Source organism: Olea europaea, chromosome 7, assembly GCF_002742605.1.
Source record: "Olea europaea var. sylvestris chromosome 7, O_europaea_v1, whole genome shotgun sequence".
NCBI lineage: Eukaryota > Viridiplantae > Streptophyta > Magnoliopsida > Lamiales > Oleaceae > Olea > Olea europaea.
In genome coordinates, this window is record NC_036243.1 from 17,497,960 (window position 1) to 17,520,963 (window position 23,004).

At 35.1% G+C, this 23,004-nt stretch overlaps 3 protein-coding genes across 6 annotated transcripts; all 3 read left to right on the plus strand.

Annotated features, from left to right (window-relative positions):
* Window positions 1–1,078: 1,078 nt before the first annotated feature.
* Window positions 1,079–11,998, plus strand: LOC111397219 (GTPase ERA-like, chloroplastic). The gene is made up of 8 exons (XM_023024011.1): window positions 1,079–1,729; window positions 2,943–3,083; window positions 3,153–3,266; window positions 3,736–3,861; window positions 8,720–8,818; window positions 8,978–9,079; window positions 10,855–10,935; window positions 11,499–11,998. Exons 1-8 carry the CDS (start codon window positions 1,166–1,168, stop codon window positions 11,583–11,585), a joined length of 1,314 nt encoding a protein of 437 aa, XP_022879779.1. The 5' UTR covers window positions 1,079–1,165; the 3' UTR covers window positions 11,586–11,998.
* A 2,567-nt stretch (window positions 11,999–14,565) lies between these two features.
* Window positions 14,566–19,906, plus strand: LOC111397220 (tubby-like F-box protein 5). Of its 4 annotated transcripts, none has more exons than XM_023024015.1 (5): window positions 14,566–14,881; window positions 15,291–15,669; window positions 15,773–15,860; window positions 18,760–18,886; window positions 18,968–19,906. In XM_023024015.1, the coding sequence occupies exons 2-5, from the start codon at window positions 15,322–15,324 to the stop codon at window positions 19,638–19,640; spliced, it is 1,236 nt and encodes a 411-aa protein (XP_022879783.1). In that variant the 5' UTR covers window positions 14,566–14,881; window positions 15,291–15,321; the 3' UTR covers window positions 19,641–19,906. The 4 variants fall into 4 exon arrangements, with proteins under 4 accessions (XP_022879783.1, XP_022879784.1, XP_022879781.1 ...); XM_023024016.1 differs by having other exon boundaries at window positions 15,296–15,669; XM_023024013.1 differs by lacking the exons at window positions 14,566–14,881; window positions 15,291–15,669; window positions 15,773–15,860 and adding exons at window positions 16,754–17,070; window positions 17,473–17,851; window positions 17,955–18,042.
* On the plus strand, window positions 19,664–22,256 carry LOC111397994 (tubby-like F-box protein 5). Its single transcript, XM_023024958.1, has 4 exons — window positions 19,664–19,898; window positions 20,768–20,842; window positions 21,078–21,222; window positions 21,304–22,256. Exons 1-4 carry the CDS (start codon window positions 19,664–19,666, stop codon window positions 21,974–21,976), a joined length of 1,128 nt encoding a protein of 375 aa, XP_022880726.1. The 3' UTR covers window positions 21,977–22,256.
* The last annotated feature ends 748 nt before the right edge of the window (window positions 22,257–23,004 follow it).

The window sequence follows — 23,004 nt, forward strand, 5'->3', positions numbered from 1 at the left end:
TCTGTTCTATATAGGGATGACAAAAAATATGTTCAACCCGATACCCATGGAGCCCGGGCCCGAATGGGGTAGGTAATACTGGCCTAACCAATTACATGGGATGGGTATGGGTATGGGGCAAGGGTCATTGTCCCAAAGCGGGTATGAGACGGGTACAGGAAATATAGTCTCCGCTCCGTTTAATATTAATTTCAAATTTAAGTTTTTATAAAAATAATAATAGATTTATCATCATTTTTAAAAAGAATATAAGTTGTTTTTAACAAATTGGTAAAAAAGTAATACTATTTACTAACTAATGACATAAAAAATAAAAGCAAAAAATAAAAAAGTAAAAAGAACAAATAAATGAGGCAGGAGACTTGCCCCACCCCGACCCGATTCCGCCTCGTCCCGCTTTAACAGGGTATATGTATGAAGTAAGATAACAAAAATACTCGACACGACGGGGATGGGAATGACGGACCCGTCCCATACATGCCCTGTTGCCATCTCTCGATCTATACTACCGCCGTCCATAAAAATATGCTTGATTATTTATTTATTTATTTTATTGTATGTTTAAAATTATAGGTCATTTTTCTTATTGGTAGTATATGTATTTTTTATTTTTTTAATATACATTGTCATCAATAAATATTAACTTATCCTATTTAAACTATTATTTAATGTATTAAGTATATTAGAAAAAATTTAAGAAAAATTATATTTAATGATAAATTGATATGAACCTTGCTGCATGTATATTTGATTTAAACTTTGTCATGTGTTATTATTCAATTGAACAATTTAAATTTTAAACAAATTTTTTTTTATTTAGGAGTCATTTGATTCTCATTTTTTGGCTATAAAAATAAAAAATATGATCGTTATTCATCATATCAAATCATCATATTTGACTTTTTATTTTTTATGTGGGTCCGCAACGATTATATTTTTCATTTTCATTCTTAGAAAGATGAGAATCTAACGACTCTTAATTGACATTTAACAATAATGCGAATGTCAATTAAAATGTAAAAAATTAGTATACTCCATTGACCATGGCAAAAACGGGATGAGGTCGTAGTTCTCTGGTAATTACATTGACATGAAATCACGGGACTCGAAGTAGATAAGAGTAGACAAGAGAGTGAAGCAGCACCTTAATCCAAGAATTCGAAACATGAAGGAGCTCACTCTACAACAATTTCTCGCCCTTCCAACAACGGAACCCACAAGATACCACACTCCAAATCCTCTGATACTCAACTCTTACTGCCATTGCCCCACTCTTTTCAAACTACCAAGAACAACCCACCTCCAGCTTCGAGCCAATTTGAATAGAACTAGGACAAACGAGAATTCATCTGACCATAGTAGTAAACGAGTAAAAATTCGAAGTGAAGTTCAAAATATGCAAGAATATGAAGAAGGAACTAGATTTAACATGGGGTTAGATGAGGATTACGAGGAGGAAGATGATACATCATCATCGTCAATGCTGTCTCTGAGCGATAAACCGGAGAGGAACATGTTATTGCTGGACGATTATGAGATGGAGGAGCTTGATTTCGTGCCAGTTGACCCGAATCACCGCAGTGGATATGTGGCAGTGCTGGGCAAGCCAAATGTTGGAAAAAGTACGCTTTCGAACCAAATGATAGGACAAAAGCTTTCTATTGTTACGGATAAGCCTCAAACCACTAGGCATCGTATTCTTGGTATATGCTCTGGCGCAGACTTTCAGGTTCTACATTTCAAATTATTTTATTTTATTATTATTATTTTTAGGCTTAATTTGCTTATATGTTTATGCAATTCGTTGTGTGTTTCTAATAGTGAAGTAATGACGATTAGTTTTCCGACTTGAGAACCTTGGCCCGTGCCAACTTTGATTTAGGATTTGTTTTATACCGTATCTTAATATCAGCCACTTGCTGTTTGTGAATATGTTTGAATGACAGCGAACAAAGTTTTTATGACATACAATCACAATCTTCGATAATATTATTGTTGTTCGATGATGCTTCTGTTGTGAGATGGCAATTGAAGTTGGTCATGTGATGTTATTTTGAACATCTGCTTTAATATTTGGTTATTCAATGACAGCAAATACTAAACAGATGGCAAGTTTCTTGGATATCGAATATGCATACATTAGGCAAACATGCTATAACCTATTGATGACGAATAAGGTATCTTTTTCGTTTATTTCATGAATTGATCACAAGATAATGACAATAATGAAATAAACAAACAAAAGACAAGAACGTCGAGATTTATGTGAAAACTCAAGATGAGAAAAAATCACAGGTAGGGGATGTTAATAACAAAATCTCAATACTCTCAATTAAAATCTAAAACTCTCAAGATGTTGTATGAATGTTATGACCTCAATGCAAATCATGGAGAATATATGCAAATCCTAAAATCCAAGTTGTAGATGAGAATAGGAGTCCAGCAAATGCGTTAAAACGTGAAATGAGCCTGGGCCGGATAAACACACCGCTTGAAAAAAAAAAAAAACTTAAGAATTGCTAATCCTTATTCAACAAGAGATCATAAGGGCTTATTATATGAAAGAGTAAGTTGTTTTATTCTATCCAAATCTTCAATAATGGATGACATGAAACTGCAACATCGTGATAAACTCCAAATTTCAACTCCATAAAACTCGAACAATTCTTGCTGCACTACTACATTCACATTGTCTCAATCTACATAATAACCAAATGAACGAGTTCACTAGACATGAAAAGAAATAATGATCTTAGAAAACAATGCTATTTCCACATCTTAACCCAAGGCACACCAGCCAGGCTTGTTACAACCACTTTGTAATTTATGAGGATGGAATAGCTACTCAAATGTCCTATTCCTCTCCGGATTTTTGGTCTCAATTACTTCCTGTGAGAAATATTAAGGTTCTAATCAAGTCATATTATTGGTTTGCTTTATAGATGATACTTTATGATACACCCGGTGTTATTGAGAAGAAAATGCACAAGTTAGACACCATGATGATGAAGAATGTCCGCAGTGCTTCCATTAATGCAGATTGTGCACTCATTGTTGTTGATGCATGTAAGCCACCTCAAAAGGTATGCTCCACTAAACATAATTATTTACGGAACTGTCTCCTTTAACTAATATCTCTCATCTGCTATCAGATTGATGAAGTGCTGGAAGAAGGTGTTGGAGACCTCAGAGATAAGTTACCTACCTTGCTGGTTTTAAACAAGAAGGACCTGATCAAACCTGGTGAAATTGCAAAGAAACTTGAGGTACTAAGCAATATCACCCACTATTTAGTGGCATAAATTAAGTTTGTATTTCTTAGATACATAATATGCTACTATTGCTCAAATGATTCTAGCATGAATTCTCTTCCCTTTTCTTTCTGCCAAAATCGCACTTGACATCTGAATAGATATTTTCCAACTCTCTTTTGTTATTCTGCTGATTAAAGGTTACACTTGTCCACTAAATTAGAAGACATGAAGCCATATTAAGATTTTTCTTATTCGAAAGATAATGCAATTCTACAGAGAAAATATAATATTGAATCGAAGGGTACGTGACCACAACCTCATATCACAATTATATGCATTCTGTGTGGTTTGCATCTTGCTTTTTTCTAAATTTTCTGATTGCACTATTTTCATGCCTCTGATCTCTGTACTGGAAGGTTGCTAAATTTTGAAGGGTGTCAATGTAACTTCTCAAATTTATTTATATACACATTTGTTGCAGTGGTATGAGAAATTTACTAATGTTGATGAGGTCATACCTGTGAGTGCCAAGTATGGTCATGGTGTAGATGATGTCAAGGAGTGGATTCTATCAAAACTTCCATGTGGACCAGCTTATTATTCTAAGGTGTTGTCTTTATCCCTCCTTTCTATGGTGATATCATATTCTTTTCCACTGGAAATAGAACATTATTAACAATATATTTCCGTTGCTTTATAACCATCATATTTATATCATTCTGTATTGTAAAAAATGTTGAAAGTCTGGTTGATGAGGATATCGGACGACGTTTACTTATTTTATTTAAACTTTATTTATTTTCTTGGACTATTATTTAAATTTGGACTTGTATGGGCTCGGGCCCAAGCTCGTTAGGGTTGCTTTACTATTTAAACCTATTTTGCATTGTAATTTTTAGTTGATGATAAATGAATAATTATTTTGGTGGCTTATGGCGCATCCCTCCCCTTCTTCTATCCCCTCCCTTAATTCCCCATTCTTTCTGAATCTTTCTTCTATTTCTATTAATCATCCTATTGGTGCTGCATCAAATTTGGTATCCGAACCTAAACTTGGGTAATCTTTCATCTCCAATCCAAAAATCTCTTCCTATTTCTTTTTGAAGAACTTGTGGAACAGCACAAACAAATAAACTTTTAGTATGAGCAGCCAAGTTATTATTTTTCTAGCTTCTTCATAGTTGTTCCAAAAAAAAAAATAATAATAAAATAAAATAAAATAAAATCGCGTTACTGTTCATGGGTACTATTCACACCCGAAAATTCATTTTTTTTTGTATTATCAGTTTCAAAAAAAAAAAATCTCATTTTTTCCCTGCTGCTGCTGCTCATAAATAAAAAAAAGTAATTGTGGTGTTGTTCCACAAATCCCAAACCCTAGCATTCAAGCCTACTTAGCCCTTCAGCCCATATATTCCATCTCTATAACCTACTCTATTCATTTTTTTATCAAAACACTTGGATCATAAGCTAGTGGCCCAAATTACTCCCAAAGCCCACTAAACGCACAACCCATCTCTCATCATCTATTTAGCCAATCCACTTGCTTTCCAGCCCAATAAACACTAAATCCAACCCACTTATCACATATTATCACAATCGGCCCAATACCATTCAACCCATAATCAGTCCCAAATATCCAACCAAGCCCGATTATAACCAATCCATTAACATCAAATACAATAATGAAATAAACAAACAAAAGACAAGAACGTCGAGATTTATGTGAAAACTCAAGATGAGAAAAAATCACAGGTAGGGGATGAGAAATTCATTATAATCAATAATGAATGACCAAGCCCGATTATAACCAATCCATTAACATCAAATACCCTACAGTTTCACCCGATTTCTCGCTCACGACCACTCTCTTGCCACTGCCGCCTTTAATCACCGTCACGCTAAATCTCAATACTCTCAATTAAAATCTAAAACTCTCAAGATGTTGTATGAATGTTATGACCTCAATGCAAATCATGGAGAATATATGCAAATCCTAAAATCCAAGTTGTAGATGAGAATAGGAGTCCAGCAAATGCGTTAAAACGTGAAATGAGCCTGGGCCGGATAAACACACCGCTTGGGCGCCAGGCGAGCAGCAGCCTGACACTCAATCACTGGAAATTGCATTTACTTTCTTCTCCATCCATAATTTTATCTCTTCAATACCACGTCAATCAAAACTATAATACCCACTATAATTTGGGTCGAACTACAACAATTTAATTGAGTCTAACTTCATCTCTTATTGCTATGGCGGATGAATAAACAGCGCACTTGTTTTAATTTTGATGGATGAATAAACAGTACACTTGTACAGGTATATGCTATTGAGGAACTACTGAATCTCTTCTTGCCATTATCCTTTAATATTTTATAGAGGTATACCTTACTAAGGCTATTATATTGGGTTAGCGTTCAATTTCTAGCTCTGGTTTTTGTTGCTTATACAATTGCAATTCGCATTTTTATAGTAACTTTGTAACAGAGACAATGGAAGCACAATTGTTTTATAATATCTAATAACAATATTTGATTTTTTTTTTTTTATTTATAATTGATTTGAAGGTGTGTTATATCACCAATCAGATATAACTGCTACTCGTGAGGAGAGAAAGACCCTAGCTGCTAAGTTGAGCAATTTTAAGCGAACCCCTCGTTTGATTGACACTAATTCTGAAGCATCTCATAATAGACAATATCATCGTGGACAAAGTGATCAAGAATATTTTCGATGTGATCGTAGGAATAGGGATCAGGTTCGTGAGCGAGAACAAGGCCATGATCATTATAGGACTCATTCACTTCCTCGTCGTAAGGAGTGTTTCTTTAGAGACATTGACTTAGATATTCCTACTTTCGATGGTTGCTTAGATCATGAAATTTTTACCCAATAGAACACCCTTACACAAGAGAATCGGCTAGTAACTGAGTACATTGCTCAATTTGAGGAATTTCGAGTGAAATGTCATGTCGTTGAGGATGAGACCCTGACTTTAAGTAGGTTTATACAAGGTCTACGAAATGAACTTAGGCATGAGCTTTTCTTTCGAGGCATCACTACTCTTGATCAAGCTTACTCTTTAGCTCGGGACTACGAGTTACTTATTAGTACTGCATATAAAAAACGTGATCATCATCGTTCACCCATTTCATTAGCGTCATCTCATCATAAGTCTATCATAGAGCCTTCCCAGTCTAGTGTTCCTTCCCTTTGGAAAAAACAAGTGTAAAGGTCGTGATAGCCCAAGGTCGTTTCTTCATGTAGAAAGCGTAATGACAATCATCTTTCGATTTCATTGGCTCCACTTCCTCCTGTTAAGTCCCTTCTAGGACCTCTCCCGTCTAATGGTCCTCCAATTTTGGAAAATAAGGGTATAATTTGTGAAACTCCAAAGACTTCTCACTTGCTATGCATCAGGTGTAAGGACTTTGGCCACATTTCTTCCAAATGTCCTAACCGGGTCTTAGTCATAGAAGAACGAAAGAATGCAATAAAAGAGTCGTTAGAAGATCTAGCATATGGCCCTAAACTTGAAGATTTTGATGATTATAGTGAGGACACTTTCTTAAGTGGAATCTTGACCCTTCCCGAGATTTTAGAAACTATACCCCTTGTTTCCGACAACTCTAGATCACATGTTATATGTCATACCTTTACCCAACTTAAAGAGTTTGATGATTTCACTAGTCACCCTTGGAGAATTCAGTCGCTTGTTCTTAGCACTAAATTGAAATTCTCCACTACTGACCAACCTCAAATTGATGGTCAAAACAAAATTGCTAACTGAAGTCTTGGCTATTAGAGTTTCTAGTCCAGAAAAATCTTAAGAATTGGGACTCGATCCCCCCAACTGTTCACATCGCATATAACAATTCTATGAATTGGTCTCTAGGTCTAAATCCATTTGAAGTTGTTCATAGTTATAAGTCTAAGCGACCATTAGATCTTATTCCCATGTCCCCGCATGCTAATGTGTCGTTGTCAGCTGAAGCATTTGTATATCATCTTCATGACTTGCATATTGAGATCAATAAACAACATGACACAAGTAATGTATTATATAAATTTCAAGCTGATTCGCATAAACGATATTTAAAATTTAATATTGGGAATTATGTCATATTGCAAGCTTGTAGTGCTGGTTCTTTAAAAATTTTAAAGCATGTTGGTTCAAATGCACGTCATTGCCCTTTCATCACATTTTAACCACCACTCTGCTTTAAATATTGAGGACTTCATTACTTACAAATATCGTATTACTTCTTTTGATGATCCATTTCTACCTAATTTTGTGGACCCCCAATTTGACTATATTGATATTTCTACTTTAATACCATCTATCACAGCACATAAAGATAAAATTGATATTATTTTAGATGAACGTGTTGTATTGATCAATGATGGCAAAATTTAGTACTTCCTTGTTTGTTGGGTAGATCGACATACTTCTTATGCTTCTCATTATGTACAATCATGTGAAAATTTTGAAGATAAGGTGCATGAGTATTGGTCATTTGAAGTCCAGTATCAGTACTTGGTTAGAAGGAAAGATCGCCCCCCTTGGTCAGATCATATTCTTGGGAATAAGCTACAGTTTTCAGTACTATCAATTATGGAATTTCGTTACTTGGTTTGTCAGAAAGATTGTCCCTCGTGGCTTGACTTGAAGCATTTGGAGTATCAGATTGATTGTAGCCTATATTATCTATCAACTCGATAGGGTCGAGTTTTTCTCCTACCCCGGGAGAGTTGATGAGGACATCGGACGACGGTTACTTATTTTATTTAAGTTTTATTTATTTTTTTGGACTATTATTTAAATTTGGACTTGTATGGGCTCGGGTCCAAGCTCGTTAGGATTGCTTTACTATTTAAACCTATTTTGCATTGTAATTTTCAGTTGATGATGAATGAATAATTATTTTGGTGGCTTATGGCGTATCCCTCCCCTTCTTCTATTGAATTCTTCTTCTATCCCCTCCCTTAATTCTCCATTCTTTCTGAATCTTTTTTCTATTTTTATTAATTATCATATTGGTGCTGCATCACTGGTACCTTTTAATTTGTTCTTTTTGTATCTTTTTGTACTAGTTGAAGTCAGCTATTACACGGTCTGGAATGATTGAGATAAAAAAATTTCAATTAAATGCTTTCAAAAGCTACATAGAAACTGCATCTGATGTTGAAGAACATAGAAACTTCTCTAAAGTTTGTAAATTAACGATTAGGTCAATTATATTTTTTTGGTTACGAGCATATAACTCTATCTGAATGTGGACGTGTCTGTAGGGTCTTGCATTTTACTCATTTCTCATTCCCTTTAAAATATATGTCGCCTTATATCCTCATTTCTTATTTCTTTTCCCGCTCATATTTATTCTTCCATATATTTGTACATACTCATTGGGAAGGTAATGTCTGACATCTTAAATCTAAAATCTATTGTACAATCTGTTATCAGGATATTACTAGTGAGCACCCTGAAAGATTTTTTGTGGCTGAGATTGTTAGAGAGAAGATCTTTATGCAGTACCGTGATGAAGTCCCCTATGCTTGTCAGGTAAATATATCTTTTGAATTTAAAAGTCTCAAGATTCTTGTGAGTCACAAGTCGTACTTAACTTTTTACTGGTCCTTTTCTTAGTTCTCTTCTTCTGTTTTTGGTAAAATTTTTTGGAAGCTCTCTCAATTGAAAGATGATGGTCGTTCGCTTCTACAGGTTAATGTAGTTAGCTATAAAACTAGACCAAATGCAAAAGATTTCATTCAAGTTGAGATTGTTGTAGAGAAGAATTCACAAAAGATCATACTCATCGGAAAGGTATTGACATTTACGTTTCTTTTATCAGTGCTTTCTATTGTTCCTTTTTTGCCCTTCACTGCAGTCGTCTCTTTTTGTATCTTATTCTGTAAATTTCCTTAAGATGGAGGTGTGGTAAATGCTTGGCCAGGTTTTCGTCCTTGATAAGTTGAGAGTCCAATAGGTTGAACAGTAATCGCGGGGAAGAGTAGTTATCCCAGGAGGTAGATGATAAAACCATAAAATATTTTATTGCTTAAATTTTAGTAACCCCATTCAAATATCCTCTTCCTCTCGACCGGATCTCCCTCCTCTTCCAGTCCACATTGTTCAACTTAGTCTCTTTATTATGTGGGAAGGAAGCTTAATGGCAAGCAATCGTTCATAGTGCTTAGTTGATACTCAATCACTATTTTTATGCTCTAATTGCTGGCTTTTCTCACTGTACATAATATTTTCTATGAATTGATCTTCGAATCCTCCCCTCCCCCAACCTGGACTGAGGACAGTCACATGCATCTGAGGGTGAATCTGACAGCACTCTAAAGTCACTTTACATTCTCTCAAACTTATCCACCATGAGATCTCAAGGAAATGAAGATAATCTCCAGCCAGTTGGATTTTTGATATTATTGTATTATCTCTGCTTTTGGAAATTATTTACAGCATTTCCCTGAACAAAAAGAACATCACATGATTAGTTTACTAGGGTTATGAATTGACCGGTCACCAGAGAGGGCAGGGGAGGGGCAAGGGCTGCAGGGACTGGACATGCGTGTAAGGGTGGGAGAAGATTAGTTCTCTCTCTCTTAAATTTGTTTAATTAAAACTCTCATCACCGAATATCCCTTATCGTATACAAGCGATGTAAGATTTAACAGCATTTTGGACGAAACTGTTGCCAGGGAGATTTACTTGCTGCAAAAATTGAAGTTTGGGACTCATTTACCAAGTAGATTTGATGGTTGACCTAAGTGAACATAGATACCATAGATATAATTTTCCCATAATTTTACACTTGCCAATACAATTTTAATATTTGTTAATGCTTATGTAAACATAATTTTCAACAAAAAAAATATTTGGATGACTTGACTGAACCAACTCCAGCCGACAAGTTCAGATTACATATGTACTCGAGGGTAACCATCAATAACATGGCTGCAGGATGCTTTAGATCATGGCAGGTGGGCACCAGGTCATCGAAGGCTCATTTGCTGGTTGCAACCATAGACGATAATTTTCTTCAAAGCTTTGTAGTGAAATGGTTGGGAATTTGGCATGACACCTACCACTTTTATAATTTAGAACTATATATTGCAAGAATGAGAAGGTCTGACTATAAAAATAATTAATATCGGGAGAGACTATGGCCTCTATGAGGTATTGGTATGCATATGGAAGCATAGGCCTTGTAATTTGCCACATCAAAAATGTTTTAAACTTAAAAGTACAATCTATAAGTAAGTAAATGGATTGATAAAAACACCTGGTATTGTTATTTATTGGCTGCAGAAATTTAGAGATCTCTATACTATTTTTTGGAAGTTAAAGTTCCTTTTTTGTATCAGAGATATTGCACTAGTTCCTGTTTTACCGTTTGCGTCATTTGCCTGCATTTTTTTTTTGTTGGTGTCAATACTTCTCCTTTTCAATTAATGCTTGCATGATCTTGGGCAAAACATTGCTTGTAGCTGAGCTTTTCGTTGGTAAAGAATTAAATTCTGTTAGCAATGATACGGAGAGATATTACAGATTATACGAGTGCAATTTCATATTTTCCGAATTACTATCAGGAAGGAAAAGCTTTGAAGCTACTTGCAACAGCTGCGAGGCTTGACATAGAAGATTTCTTGCAAAAGAAAGTTTTTCTTGAGGTAATATAGTTGAGTGATCTTAGCATGTTAGGTAATCTTAAGAAGTTTAGTTACAAGTAAATAGTTTGGTTTTAAAACAACTATTTCTTTTATGGGCTGAAGTGATTTTGACAATAAACTAAGAGTTACTTTCAAAATAAGTAGTTTCTTTTCTTTTCTTTTCTTTGTTTTTGTTAAAATAAGTAGTTTCTTTTCTTTTCTTTTCTTTTCTTTGTTTTTGTTGACTTAAAAGTAAGAAAAAAGTAACATATTATGGGCTGAAGTGATTTTGACAATAAACTAAGAGTTACTTTCAAAATAAGTAGTTTCTTTTCTTTTCTTTTCTTTGTTTTTGTTGACTTAAAAGTAAGAAAAAAGTAACATATGGAAATAGGTTTCGATACAAGAGTACTTTTACTTATTTTCATGCTTAGTCAAAACATGCTTGTCTGAAACATTACACTTGCACAGACAGATCTATTTACCTCTGAATTTTTGGTTGAGTTATTGACCATTGGACACTGAATTCTCTAATCTAGTTTTAGTGGAAAAAATAGTTTTCAATAACCTTGCTCATTGAACAGGCTGAAGTGAAGGTAAAAGAGAACTGGAGGCAAAATGAAGGGCTTTTGAAGCACTATGGCTATGGGGGCCAAATTCAAGCTTTATGATGCAGAATGCGATGCAGTGAAGAATTATGATTGACCAATCACTAACGAGGGCAATAGCCTCGAGTAATTACATGACGACATTTCCGTAAGTGGTTGATCTAGTTGAGAAACTGGATTCTTGAACGATAAGATCCCACAACGTCCTCAAAGGAATTGTGGTCAATGCCTCAGTTTTCCAGCCTTCTGATTTAAGCAATTTCTTGAGAAAATGGTCTCAAGTCGAGTACTTTTAGCTGTTAATCTTGATATATATCCAATTGAGTGAATTGTAGATTTCAACGAAGGTTGGTGGTAGGAGTTCAAGAACATCTTAGGTCCCAGTGTCTGTAAAACTTGCTGAATCCTATATTTTGTACATTGGCAAAATATGGACAATCTTACTAATATATCAAAAGCTTTTAGAGTTGGTTCCACTTGGTATCTAAGTGACAAATAGGTTTAGTTTGCCTGCTATCTGATTATGAAAATCGTGTTTTACGGTTTTTAATTGAAAATAAATTTAGTTAGCATGTGAAGAGATGTGTTGAAGATAAAATTTCAATAAATAAATTTTATTGTCAACCTAATGTGAATATTGTGTCACAAATTGTTCTTCTTAATTTGTGCACAAAAGAATAAGAAAAAGTAAAATTGCATTTGATAAATTGCAACAAATGATGTACTGAAGGTTAAATTTACTGTAGATTACCCAACTTTGAGTTGAGGTGCATCAAGATCACACTCGTCTTCAATTTGGTACAATTAGATCATTCAACTTCTATTTGCTTACGAATTTAGCCACCCAATCTTCACTATGGAATAATATAACTCACCCAACTTTGATTTACTAGCAAAATCTCGTCATTCTATGAATTGTCCCGTCAATTTAATTAATGTAATATACTCATCTAGACATTAAACTATCATATCACTACCGTTTATGTCTTTGTTACATTGAAATGCAAATTGCCCATATTAAGATATTTTTTCTTAAAAAAACCTTGAAAACTAAAAGAACATTTTACCTTTCAATTATTCATTATATTTAATGTCGATGTGAGCATATTACATTAGTTAAATTGGCAATAGCGAAAAAAGCGATCAGATCTGTAAGCAAGTAGAAGTTGAGTGATTTGATTGCACCACTTGAAGATGAGTGAGCATATTTACAAGTAAATTGAGTGACTCGATTCACCAAATTAAAAATGAGTTATCTGGATGCATCTCCACTCAAAGTTGGGCGACTTTTAGAGCATTTAACCCCATGTAGTACAATGGACTAATGTGATTTGAAATAATAACTCACAAATTTCATTTTATGTATCTCTATCAATCTTGCCCAGTTCTTTTCAAGAACGTGTCCACTACAATATATTAGACTTTAAACTTGTGTAATTCTTCTGAGTTAATATTTGAATAAAATTCACAAGTCGTTAATGAAAAAATTTAAGTTCTAAGCAATCTATTTAATTAGAAAAACCTTTTTTTTTTTTTTTAATATGCAAAAGGGAACTCAAAAACTTGTGCAAAATATTGTTTCATCTCATAATAGAAATATCTGTACATCCACAGTCTACAATCAATAAACATATATAGAAAGCAACGTTTAAAAGATTGAAATTGGGTATTAGCGGAATAAAATATTATTAAGCAAGAAAGACACGTAAAATATTTATCCGTTATTTTGTTTGTATTAAAAATTCTGAAGGTGTCACTATGCAAAACATAGGAAGGCCGCAGCAGAATCGAACATACAGAATGTGCCAATGTACAGTGATTGATTATTTATTTTTTTTTTAAATTTTATTTTACGTATATTTTAAATTGACAATTCATTCTTGCACATTGTTAATATATATACAATACATACATGGTATTGGTTTTGATAAGTTTTTGGACACACAGCAATTTTTTTGTCATTAAAATCAATTTTTAATATGTTTTGATAACAGTTGATGAAATGTATAGTTAAAAAGTTGTGAATTTCATAAAATATATACTTAAAATTAATTATTAGCTTTGATTTAAATTAAAATCTAAATTTTAATTCCAGGAACTAAACAGCAAAACAATGAATGTATATTTATATTATCCAATATAAATAAGAATATCCAAATCTCATATGCTCATACGACATGTCATAGATAGCTAAATACAAATAATAAGAAGAAGAAGGATTACCATTTTCATTGGGGAGTAATAAGTCGGTTTTCAAATTTACGTTTTTTAGTAGCATTATTTCAATCTTTTGAGTTTGCGAGTTTATTTGATGGACATATTTTTATCTATTTTACTTATAGTAATCCACGTAAACCTCAATTGTTATAAAACATTTGAGACAATTGAAGAGACTAGCATGAGATTTCTCTTTAAAACTCTTCCTCTTGGTCTCGAAATCACAATTTATTTGCACTGATTCTAATAGTATACATTTGAGTTATATAAGGTAAAAAAACAGTTAAAAAAAATCACTTTTTAAACACGACAAATCTTGTTATAAAGGAAAACGACAAATAATCAATGTCACTAATTTTCATAGTATTCGTTGTTTTGGATCTTTCATTCGTTTCCGAAGCTAACTGGGGCCAACTTTGTAATATCGAAATGATCAAAAATAAAAATAAAGTTTAGGCACGATTAAACGATCGTTGAGGGGCCATTGGCAATAAAAGTCCAGCTAATAATGTTAGTTTCGAAAACTTACAAAAATAGGGTTCCACATCCAGACAACTAAGCTTAACAATGACTGGATAATATCCGTAGATTTCAACGTGCAGCTACTTCAATCTATGGCCCTTTTTTTAGTGTTATTTATTTATATACATATTAAAAACAAAAAAAGAAAAAGAAAAAGAAAAACTATTTGTGGTTTGGACATCATGGTATACTTGACATTCCAGCAGTTCAGTGACGTGCTTCCATTATCGGGACCCACTAATTAAATCTAATTATTATATATTCATACTCAGTGCCCATGTTTTTAATTCAATGAAAAATTAAGTGGTAAATAAAAATTACAGAGAGAGAGAGAGAGAGCCAGAGCTTTAATGGAATGACTGTGCAATTTCCTTTTTCCTTTGTTTGGAGGATGGGGGCTTTTATGAGTTGTTGATGTTGAAAAGGAGTTGTTATTTCGTTTTCCCTGTGACCCATTTATCTTTCCATCCCTTCCAGACAGGTGGTGGTGCCGGCGGTGGCGGTAGTTTGAGTTATTTAGATTGGAAGGAGATAAGAATGGAGGACTTCAGATTTGTGCATCCGATCTGATAATAATTTTCTCCGATTGCTGCGTTTTGAAGGTTGATCTGTATCTGAAGGTTAGTGTAAATGCATTCCATTTTCGTTTAATTAGGTTTTTGAAGTGGATATACATTTTGGGTTTGCAGTATTTGTTAGTTTTAATATTGAAACCATGAGCTGAGGAAATCTGATTCTTAGAAGAACACGGTGTTAATCATGTTGAGTTGGGTGATTAGATGTATTGCAAATTAGTCATTTCTTTATGCTATATTTATCAGTATGTTGAAGAATGTCAGCGTTACTTGGGAAGTTGCTGGGGATTGTAATATTTTGATTGAAATTTTTTGTTGTGGATCTGGATTTGCATCTGATTTGGCTCAAACACAGTTTCACTTTTATATTTCCCTGGAGATTTTTGACGGGTGTTCTGTTTATGCTTCGGTGTTTCTCCATTTTTATTTATTTATTATTATTATTATTTTTAAGTAAAGGGTAAGCTTGGTTGGAATCAACTGAGATGTCGTTCAAGGGCATAGTTCGTGAATTAAAGGAGATAAAAGATGGAACAGGAAGTACCTCAAAAAAAGGGGTTGAGGGGAAGCGTTGGCTCAGCAGGAACAGGTCCCATATAGCCCCTGATGTAGCCCTGTTTAAGCCAATTCAGCAAGGGAATTGGGCAAATTTACCACCAGAATTGCTTTTGGACATAATCCGGAGGGTTGAAGAGAGTGAGAGTTCTTGGCCTGCTAGGACAGTAGTTGTCTTTTGTGCATCAGTTTGTAAGTCGTGGAGGGATGTTACTAAGGAAATTGTCAAGACTCCAGAGGAATGTGGGAGGCTCACTTTCCCCATATCATTGAAGCAGGTAGGTTTTGTACATGAGAGTTCAGCTCTTATGTCTTGCGTTTTAGGTTTTGATAAATAATATCTTCTGTAACCTTATTTTGTTTCATTTGTGATTTTGCTAGCCGGGGCCCCGAGATGAACCAATTCAATGCTTTATTAAGCGGGATAGATCAACTTCCACATACCGCTTGTACTTTGGTCTGACCCCATGTACGGCATTTTATTCATTTACCCATTTACTTCCTCTTCTCAGTTTCCATGTTTTCATATCGAAAAATGAAAAAGGATCTTTGGTCCATTGGGGAGTAATAAGTCGGTTTTCAAATTTACGTTTTTTAGTAGCATTATTTCAATCTTTTGAGTTTGCGAGTTTATTTGATGGACATATTTTTATCTATTTTACTTATAGTAATCCACGTAAACCTCAATTGTTATAAAACATTTGAGACAATTGAAGAGACTAGCATGAGATTTCTCTTTAAAACTCTTCCTCTTGGTCTCGAAATCACAATTTATTTGCACTAATTCTAATAGTATACATTTGTGTTATATAAGGTAAAAAAACAGTTAAAAAAAATCACTTTTTAAACACGACAAATCTTGTTATAAAGGAAAACGACAAATAATCAATGTCACTAATTTTCATAGTATTCGTTGTTTCGGATCTTTCATTCGTTTCCGAAGCTAACTGGGGCCAACTTTGTAATATCGAAATGATCAAAAATAAAAATAAAGTTTAGGCACGATTATACGATCGTTGAGGGGCCATTGGCAATAAAAGTCCAGCTAACAATGTTAGTTTCGAAAACTTACAAAAATAGGGTTCCACATCCAGACAACTAAGCTTAACAATGACTGGATAATATCCGTAGATTTCAACGTGCAGCTACTTCAATCTATGGCCCTTTTTTTAGTGTTATTTATTTATTTACATATTAAAAACAAAAAAAGAAAAAGAAAAACTATTTGTGGTTTGGACATCATGGTATACTTGACATTCCAGCAGTTCAGTGACGTGCTTCCATTATCGGGACCCACTAATTAAATCTAATTATTATATACTCATACTCAGTGCCCATGTTTTTAATTCAATGAAAAATTAAGTGGTAAATAAAAATTACAGAGAGAGAGAGAGAGAGCCAGAGCTTTAATGGAATGACTGTGCAATTTCCTTTTTCCTTTGTTTGGAGGATGGGGGCTTTTATGAGTTGTTGATGTTGAAAAGGAGTTGTTATTTCGTTTTCCCTGTGACCCATTTATCTTTCCATCCCTTCCAGACAGGTGGTGGTGCCGGCGGTGGCGGTAGTTTGAGTTATTTAGATTGGAAGGAGATAAGAATGGAGGACTTCAGATTTGTGCATCCGATCTGATAATAATTTTCTCCGATTGCTGCGTTTTGAAGGTTGATCCGTATCTGAAGGTTAGTGTAAATGCATTCCATTTTCGTTTAATTAGGTTTTTGAAGTGGATATACATTTTGGGTTTGCAGTATTTGTTAGTTTTAATATTGAAACCATGAGCTGAGGAAATCTGATTCTTAGAAGAACACGGTGTTAATCATGTTGAGTTGGGTGATCTGTATTACAAATTAGTCATTTCTTTATGCTATATTTATCAGTATGTTGAAGAATGTCAGCGTTACTTTGGAAGTTGCGGGGGATTGTAATATTTTGATTGAAATTTTTTGTTGTGGATCTGGATTTGCATCTGATTTGGCTCAAACACAGTTTCACTTTTATATTTCTCTGGGGATTTTTGACGGGTGTTCTGTTTATGCTCCGACGTCTCTCCATTTTTTTTTATTTTTTATTTTTATTTTAAGTAAAGGGTAAGCTTGGTTGGAATCAACTGAGATGTCGTTCAAGGGCATAGTTCGTGAGTTAAAGGAGATAAAAGATGGAACAGGAAGTACCTCAAAAAAAGGGGTTGAGGGGAAGCGTTGGCTCAGCAGGAACAGGTCCCATATAGCCCCTGATGTGGCCCTGTTTAAGCCAATTCAGCAAGGGAATTGGGCAAATTTACCACCAGAATTGCTTTTGGACATAATCCGGAGGGTTGAAGAGAGTGAGAGTTCTTGGCCTGCTAGGACAGTAGTTGTCTTTTGTGCATCAGTTTGTAAGTCGTGGAGGGATGTTACTAAGGAAATTGTCAAGACTCCAGAGGAATGTGGGAGGCTCACTTTCCCCATATCATTGAAGCAGGTAGGTTTTGTACATGAGAGTTCAGCTCTTATGTCTTGCGTTTTAGGTTTTGATAAATAATATCTTCTGTAACCTTATTTTGTTTCATTTGTGATTTTGCTAGCCGGGGCCCCGAGACGAACCAATTCAATGCTTTATTAAGCGGGATAGATCAACTTCCACATACCGCTTGTACTTTGGTCTGACCCCATGTACGGCATTTTATTCATTTACCCATTTACTTCCTCTTCTCAGTTTCCATGTTTTCATATCGAAAAATGAAAAAGGATCTTTGGTCCCTTCTTTGTAAGTGCTTGCCAATGGATTAGGTACTAAGTACAAACTATGGTTGGATTTACATATTACAAACTGGTGCATTATTGTTCAAATGATTGCTTCTGCGGTTTTAAATCAAAACTTCTTGTTGAATTATTAGAGGGCTCCTTTTTTTCTAGGTAACTGAAGTTTTGACTGATGTCTTCCTTGCAATGTTAGTGTAGAAAAAAACATGTTTGTCTAAAATGCATTTGTTGTGCTGTATGTAAGAGTGGAGATGTGTGCTTTACCAAATGAAAATACAGAAATTCAATCTTCAAAAACTCACGATGCATTACATAAATTAGAATGGGAATTCATTAGCCATTACTCTGCGGTTTTAAATCAAAACTTCTTGTTGAATTATTAGAGGGCTCCTTTTTTTCTAGGTAACTGAAGTTTTGACTGATGTCTTTCTTGCAATGTTAGTGTAGAAAAAAACATGTTTGTCTAAAATGCATTTTTTGTGCTGTATGTAAGAGTGGAGATGTGTGCTTTACCAAATGAAAATACAGAAATTCAATCTTCAAAAACTCACGATGCATTACATGAATTAGAATGGGAATTCATTAGCCATTATAAGGCATGTAACTAATTATATTTCCTAATCGCAGCTGAGGAGAGTGATAAACTATTATTGGCAGCCAAAAAGATTAGAAGGGCAACGAGCACGGACTTTGTGGTATCTTTAGTTGCAGATGATTTTTCTCGAGCCAGCAATACATATGTTGGAAGACTAAGGCAAATCTCGCATAATACTTTGGTAGATTGATATATTTTTGAAATATTTTGTTCTAACTACATTGAAAATGTCTCAATCAGGTCTAACTTTCTGGGGACAAAGTTCACCATATATGACTGTGAACCTCCGAATGATGCTGCAGTGCACCATAATAGTCGGTCGAGTCGAAGGTTCAACACGAGGCAAGTATCTCCAAGATTACCTGCTTATAACTACAGTGTAGCCACTATTTCCTACGAACTCAATGTTCTCCGCACAAGAGGTCCTAGGAGAATGAATTGTGTCATGAGTTCAATTCCGGTCTCTTCAATTCAGGAGGGAGGCACTGCCCCGACACCAACATCATTTCCACAATGTTATGATGACAAATCGTCTTCCCTACGGATTTCAGAAGGAAAGGACTTGGCCTTAAATTTCAGCTCCCGAAAACTTTCAAGTTCATCATTAACGCCACCACTTTCTGGAGAGCCACTAGTTCTAAAAAACAAAGCTCCTAGATGGCATGAACAATTGCAGTGCTGGTGCCTGAATTTCAAGGGCCGTGTTACAGTAGCTTCTGTTAAAAATTTCCAGCTTGTGGCTAATGTTTATCCATCTCTCAACATATCAGCTGCAGAACAAGAAAAGGTAATTTTACAGTTTGGAAAGATCGGAAAAGACATTTTCACCATGGATTATCGCTACCCTCTCACTGCCTTTCAAGCCTTTTCAATCTGCTTGAGCAGCTTCGACTCAAAACCAGCATGTGAATAATCTTCACATGCGTCACATAGATTATGCTCGTCTTTCATTTAATCTCTTCTATAGCGGCTAAATCTGATTCCTCGCTGTACATAAAGTTAACATTCGACATTGTATTGTATCTGGGAACCTATGCGGGTGCCAGTTTATCTATTTGCAGCTCACATAAAAACGTGCTTTGGAAGTTCCAGCCGTTAATTTACTGTATTTTGGAAGACCTTGATGTTAATCAACATGTCAGTTTCCATATACAATATCGTAAAAGCAGTTGTATATCATTCCATTTTATGCATTTTGATTTCTTTAAGTTTGATGATCGCTTGCTTATTTCGAAATAAATTGCTGAGAACAGGTTAAATATTTAACCTCGTAGCTTGAATAGCACGTGCTTATGAATGTACATGTATAATCGGTTTCCTTGAATTCATGTACAGTTTCAGTTTCGATATAGTTGTTTCTAGAACTCTTTCGCAATGTTAAATTACAAAATGAATGCATCCGCACTGCGATTATGTCCTTTACATACATTTCATGGTAGTCATATGTACAGAATTTTTTTCCTACATATAAATGGTAGAGGATGTAACTTTCAAGACAGGTTAATGGTTCACTGGAATTTTAGGTTTTATCATGGAAGAACATTAGTTTCTGGCCAACCTAAGTTAAAGTTGGAGTCAATTAGCTCAAGCTACCCCTAACGGAAAAATAGAGTTTGGACCAACCATTCACAGAATCTGGGTCAGGCCAAAAGATTGAGCTCAGCTAATGAATGGTGTCGAGCTTGGCAATACCAATCTCACATAACTGTGTCCAACTAGCATTAGTGTGGTCCATGTGAAAAGGAAAAAAGACTTTCACGCTCTTCTTGTTAGGTAGGGAGGATTAAGAATATCCTATTGATTAAAGCTTCTCACACCTCCTAAAAAAAAGCATGAAAAAAGGACTCGAATCATATGATTCCTTAGTCACCCAAAATGAAATGGGCGATCTGTGATTCTTAATGTGTAAAGATGCGTTGTTAGGTTCTCATTTCCTTTTCCATTGAGATCGAACCTAAATTTATGCTCGACGGATAACTGTCCACACAATAATAAAGAATTCACAGATTCTCAAAAAAAGAGCAATATGGTGGTACCTAGACAGTCCAGATCCCTTGAGTGAAAGTCGGGTATATGTTGTCACTGCAATCGCCCTATTTATGTTCCTGATGAGAGGTTTGGTTTCTGACTCAATTCGAACAACAGAAGTACACCACTACTAATGTGCTTTGGGTGATTTGCCGACAACTAGAGATGTGGAGACTCTAAAATGCATTTTTTGTGCTGTATGTAAGAGTGGAGATGTGTGCTTTACCAAATGAAAATACAGAAATTCAATCTTCAAAAACTCACGATGCATTACATGAATTAGAATGGGAATTCATTAGCCATTATAAGGCATGTAACTAATTATATTTCCTAATCGCAGCTGAGGAGAGTGATAAACTATTATTGGCAGCCAAAAAGATTAGAAGGGCAACGAGCACGGACTTTGTGGTATCTTTAGTTGCAGATGATTTTTCTCGAGCCAGCAATACATATGTTGGAAGACTAAGGCAAATCTCGCATAATACTTTGGTAGATTGATATATTTTTGAAATATTTTGTTCTAACTACATTGAAAATGTCTCAATCAGGTCTAACTTTCTGGGGACAAAGTTCACCATATATGACTGTGAACCTCCGAATGATGCTGCAGTGCACCATAATAGTAGGTCGAGTCGAAGGTTCAACACGAGGCAAGTATCTCCAAGATTACCTGCTTATAACTACAATGTAGCCACTATTTCCTACGAACTCAATGTTCTCCGCACAAGAGGTCCTAGGAGAATGAATTGTGTCATGAGTTCAATTCCGGTCTCTTCAATTCAGGAGGGAGGCACTGCCCCGACACCAACATCATTTCCACAATGTTATGATGACAAATCGTCTTCCCTACGGATTTCAGAAGGAAAGGACTCGGCCTTAAATTTCAGCTCCCGAAAACTTTCAAGTTCATCATTAACGCCACCACTTTCTGGAGAGCCACTAGTTCTAAAAAACAAAGCTCCTAGATGGCATGAACAATTGCAGTGCTGGTGCCTGAATTTCAAGGGCCGTGTTACAGTAGCTTCTGTTAAAAATTTCCAGCTTGTGGCTAATGTTGATCCATCTCTCAACATATCAGCTGCAGAACAAGAAAAGGTAATTTTACAGTTTGGAAAGATCGGAAAAGACATTTTCACCATGGATTATCGCTACCCTCTCACTGCCTTTCAAGCCTTTTTAATCTGCTTGAGCAGCTTCGACTCAAAACCAGCATGTGAATAATCTTCACATGCGTCACATAGATTATGCTCGACTTTCATTTAATCTCTTCTATAGCGGCTAAATCTTATTCCTCGCTGTACATAAAGTTTACAGTCGACATTGTATTGTATCTGGGAACCTATGCGGGTGCCAGTTTATCTATTTGCAGCTCACATAAAAACGTGCTTTGGAAGTTCCAGCCGTTAATTTACTGTACTTTGGAAGACCTTGATGTTAATCAACATGTCAGTTTCCATGTACAATATCGTAAAAGCAGTTATATATCATTCCATTTTATGCATTTTGATTTCTTTTAAGTTTGATGATCACTTGCTTATTTCGAAATAAATTTCTGAGAACAGGTTAAATATTTAACCTCGTAGCTTGAAGAGCACGTGCTTACGAATGTGCATGTATAATCGGTTTCCTTGAATTCATGTACAGTTTCAGTTTCGATATAGTTGTTTCTTGAACTCTTTCGCAATGTTAAATTACAAAATGAATGCATCTGCACTGCGATTATGTCCTTTACATTCATTTCATGGTAGTCATATGTACAGAAATTTTTTCCTACATATAAATGATAGAGGATGTAACTTTCAAGACAGGTTAATGGTTCACTGGAATATTAGGTTTTATCATGGAAGAACATTAGTTTCTGGCCAACCTAAGTTAAAGTTGGAGTCAATTAGCTCAAGCTACCCCTAATGGAAAAATAGAGTTTGGACCAACCATTCACAGAATCTGGGTCAGGCCTAAAGATTGAGCTCAGCTAATGAATGCCGTCTAGCTTGGCAATACCAATCTCACATAACTGTGTCCAACTAGCATTAGTGTGGTCCATGTGAAAAGGAAAAAAAGACTTTCATGCTGTTCTTGTCAGGTAGGGAGGATTAAGAATATCCAATTGATTAAAGCTTCTCACACCTCCTAAAAAAAGCATGAAAAAAGGACTCGAATCATATGATTCCTTAGTCACCCAAAATGAAATGGACGATCTGTGATTCTTAATGTGTAAAGATGCGTTGTTAGGTTCTCATTTCCTTTTT

Coding starts and splice junctions, on each gene's coding strand:
- LOC111397219 (XM_023024011.1), top strand. CDS start 1,166: ATGAAGGAGCTCACTCTACAACAATTTCTCGCCCTTCCAACAACGGAA. Junction 1,730..2,942: donor GCTCTGGCGCAGACTTTCAG/GTTCTACATTTC, acceptor TTTGCTTTATAG/ATGATACTTTATGATACACC. Junction 3,267..3,735: donor AAATTGCAAAGAAACTTGAG/GTACTAAGCAAT, acceptor CATTTGTTGCAG/TGGTATGAGAAATTTACTAA.
- LOC111397220 (XM_023024015.1), top strand. CDS start 15,322: ATGTCGTTCAAGGGCATAGTTCGTGAATTAAAGGAGATAAAAGATGGA. Junction 15,861..18,759: donor GTACTTTGGTCTGACCCCAT/GTACGGCATTTT, acceptor TCCTAATCGCAG/CTGAGGAGAGTGATAAACTA. Junction 18,887..18,967: donor ACATATGTTGGAAGACTAAG/GCAAATCTCGCA, acceptor TGTCTCAATCAG/GTCTAACTTTCTGGGGACAA.
- LOC111397994 (XM_023024958.1), top strand. CDS start 19,664: ATGCTCGTCTTTCATTTAATCTCTTCTATAGCGGCTAAATCTGATTCC. Junction 19,899..20,767: donor ACAATATCGTAAAAGCAGTT/GTATATCATTCC, acceptor GGTGGTACCTAG/ACAGTCCAGATCCCTTGAGT. Junction 20,843..21,077: donor ATTTATGTTCCTGATGAGAG/GTTTGGTTTCTG, acceptor CATGTAACTAAT/TATATTTCCTAATCGCAGCT.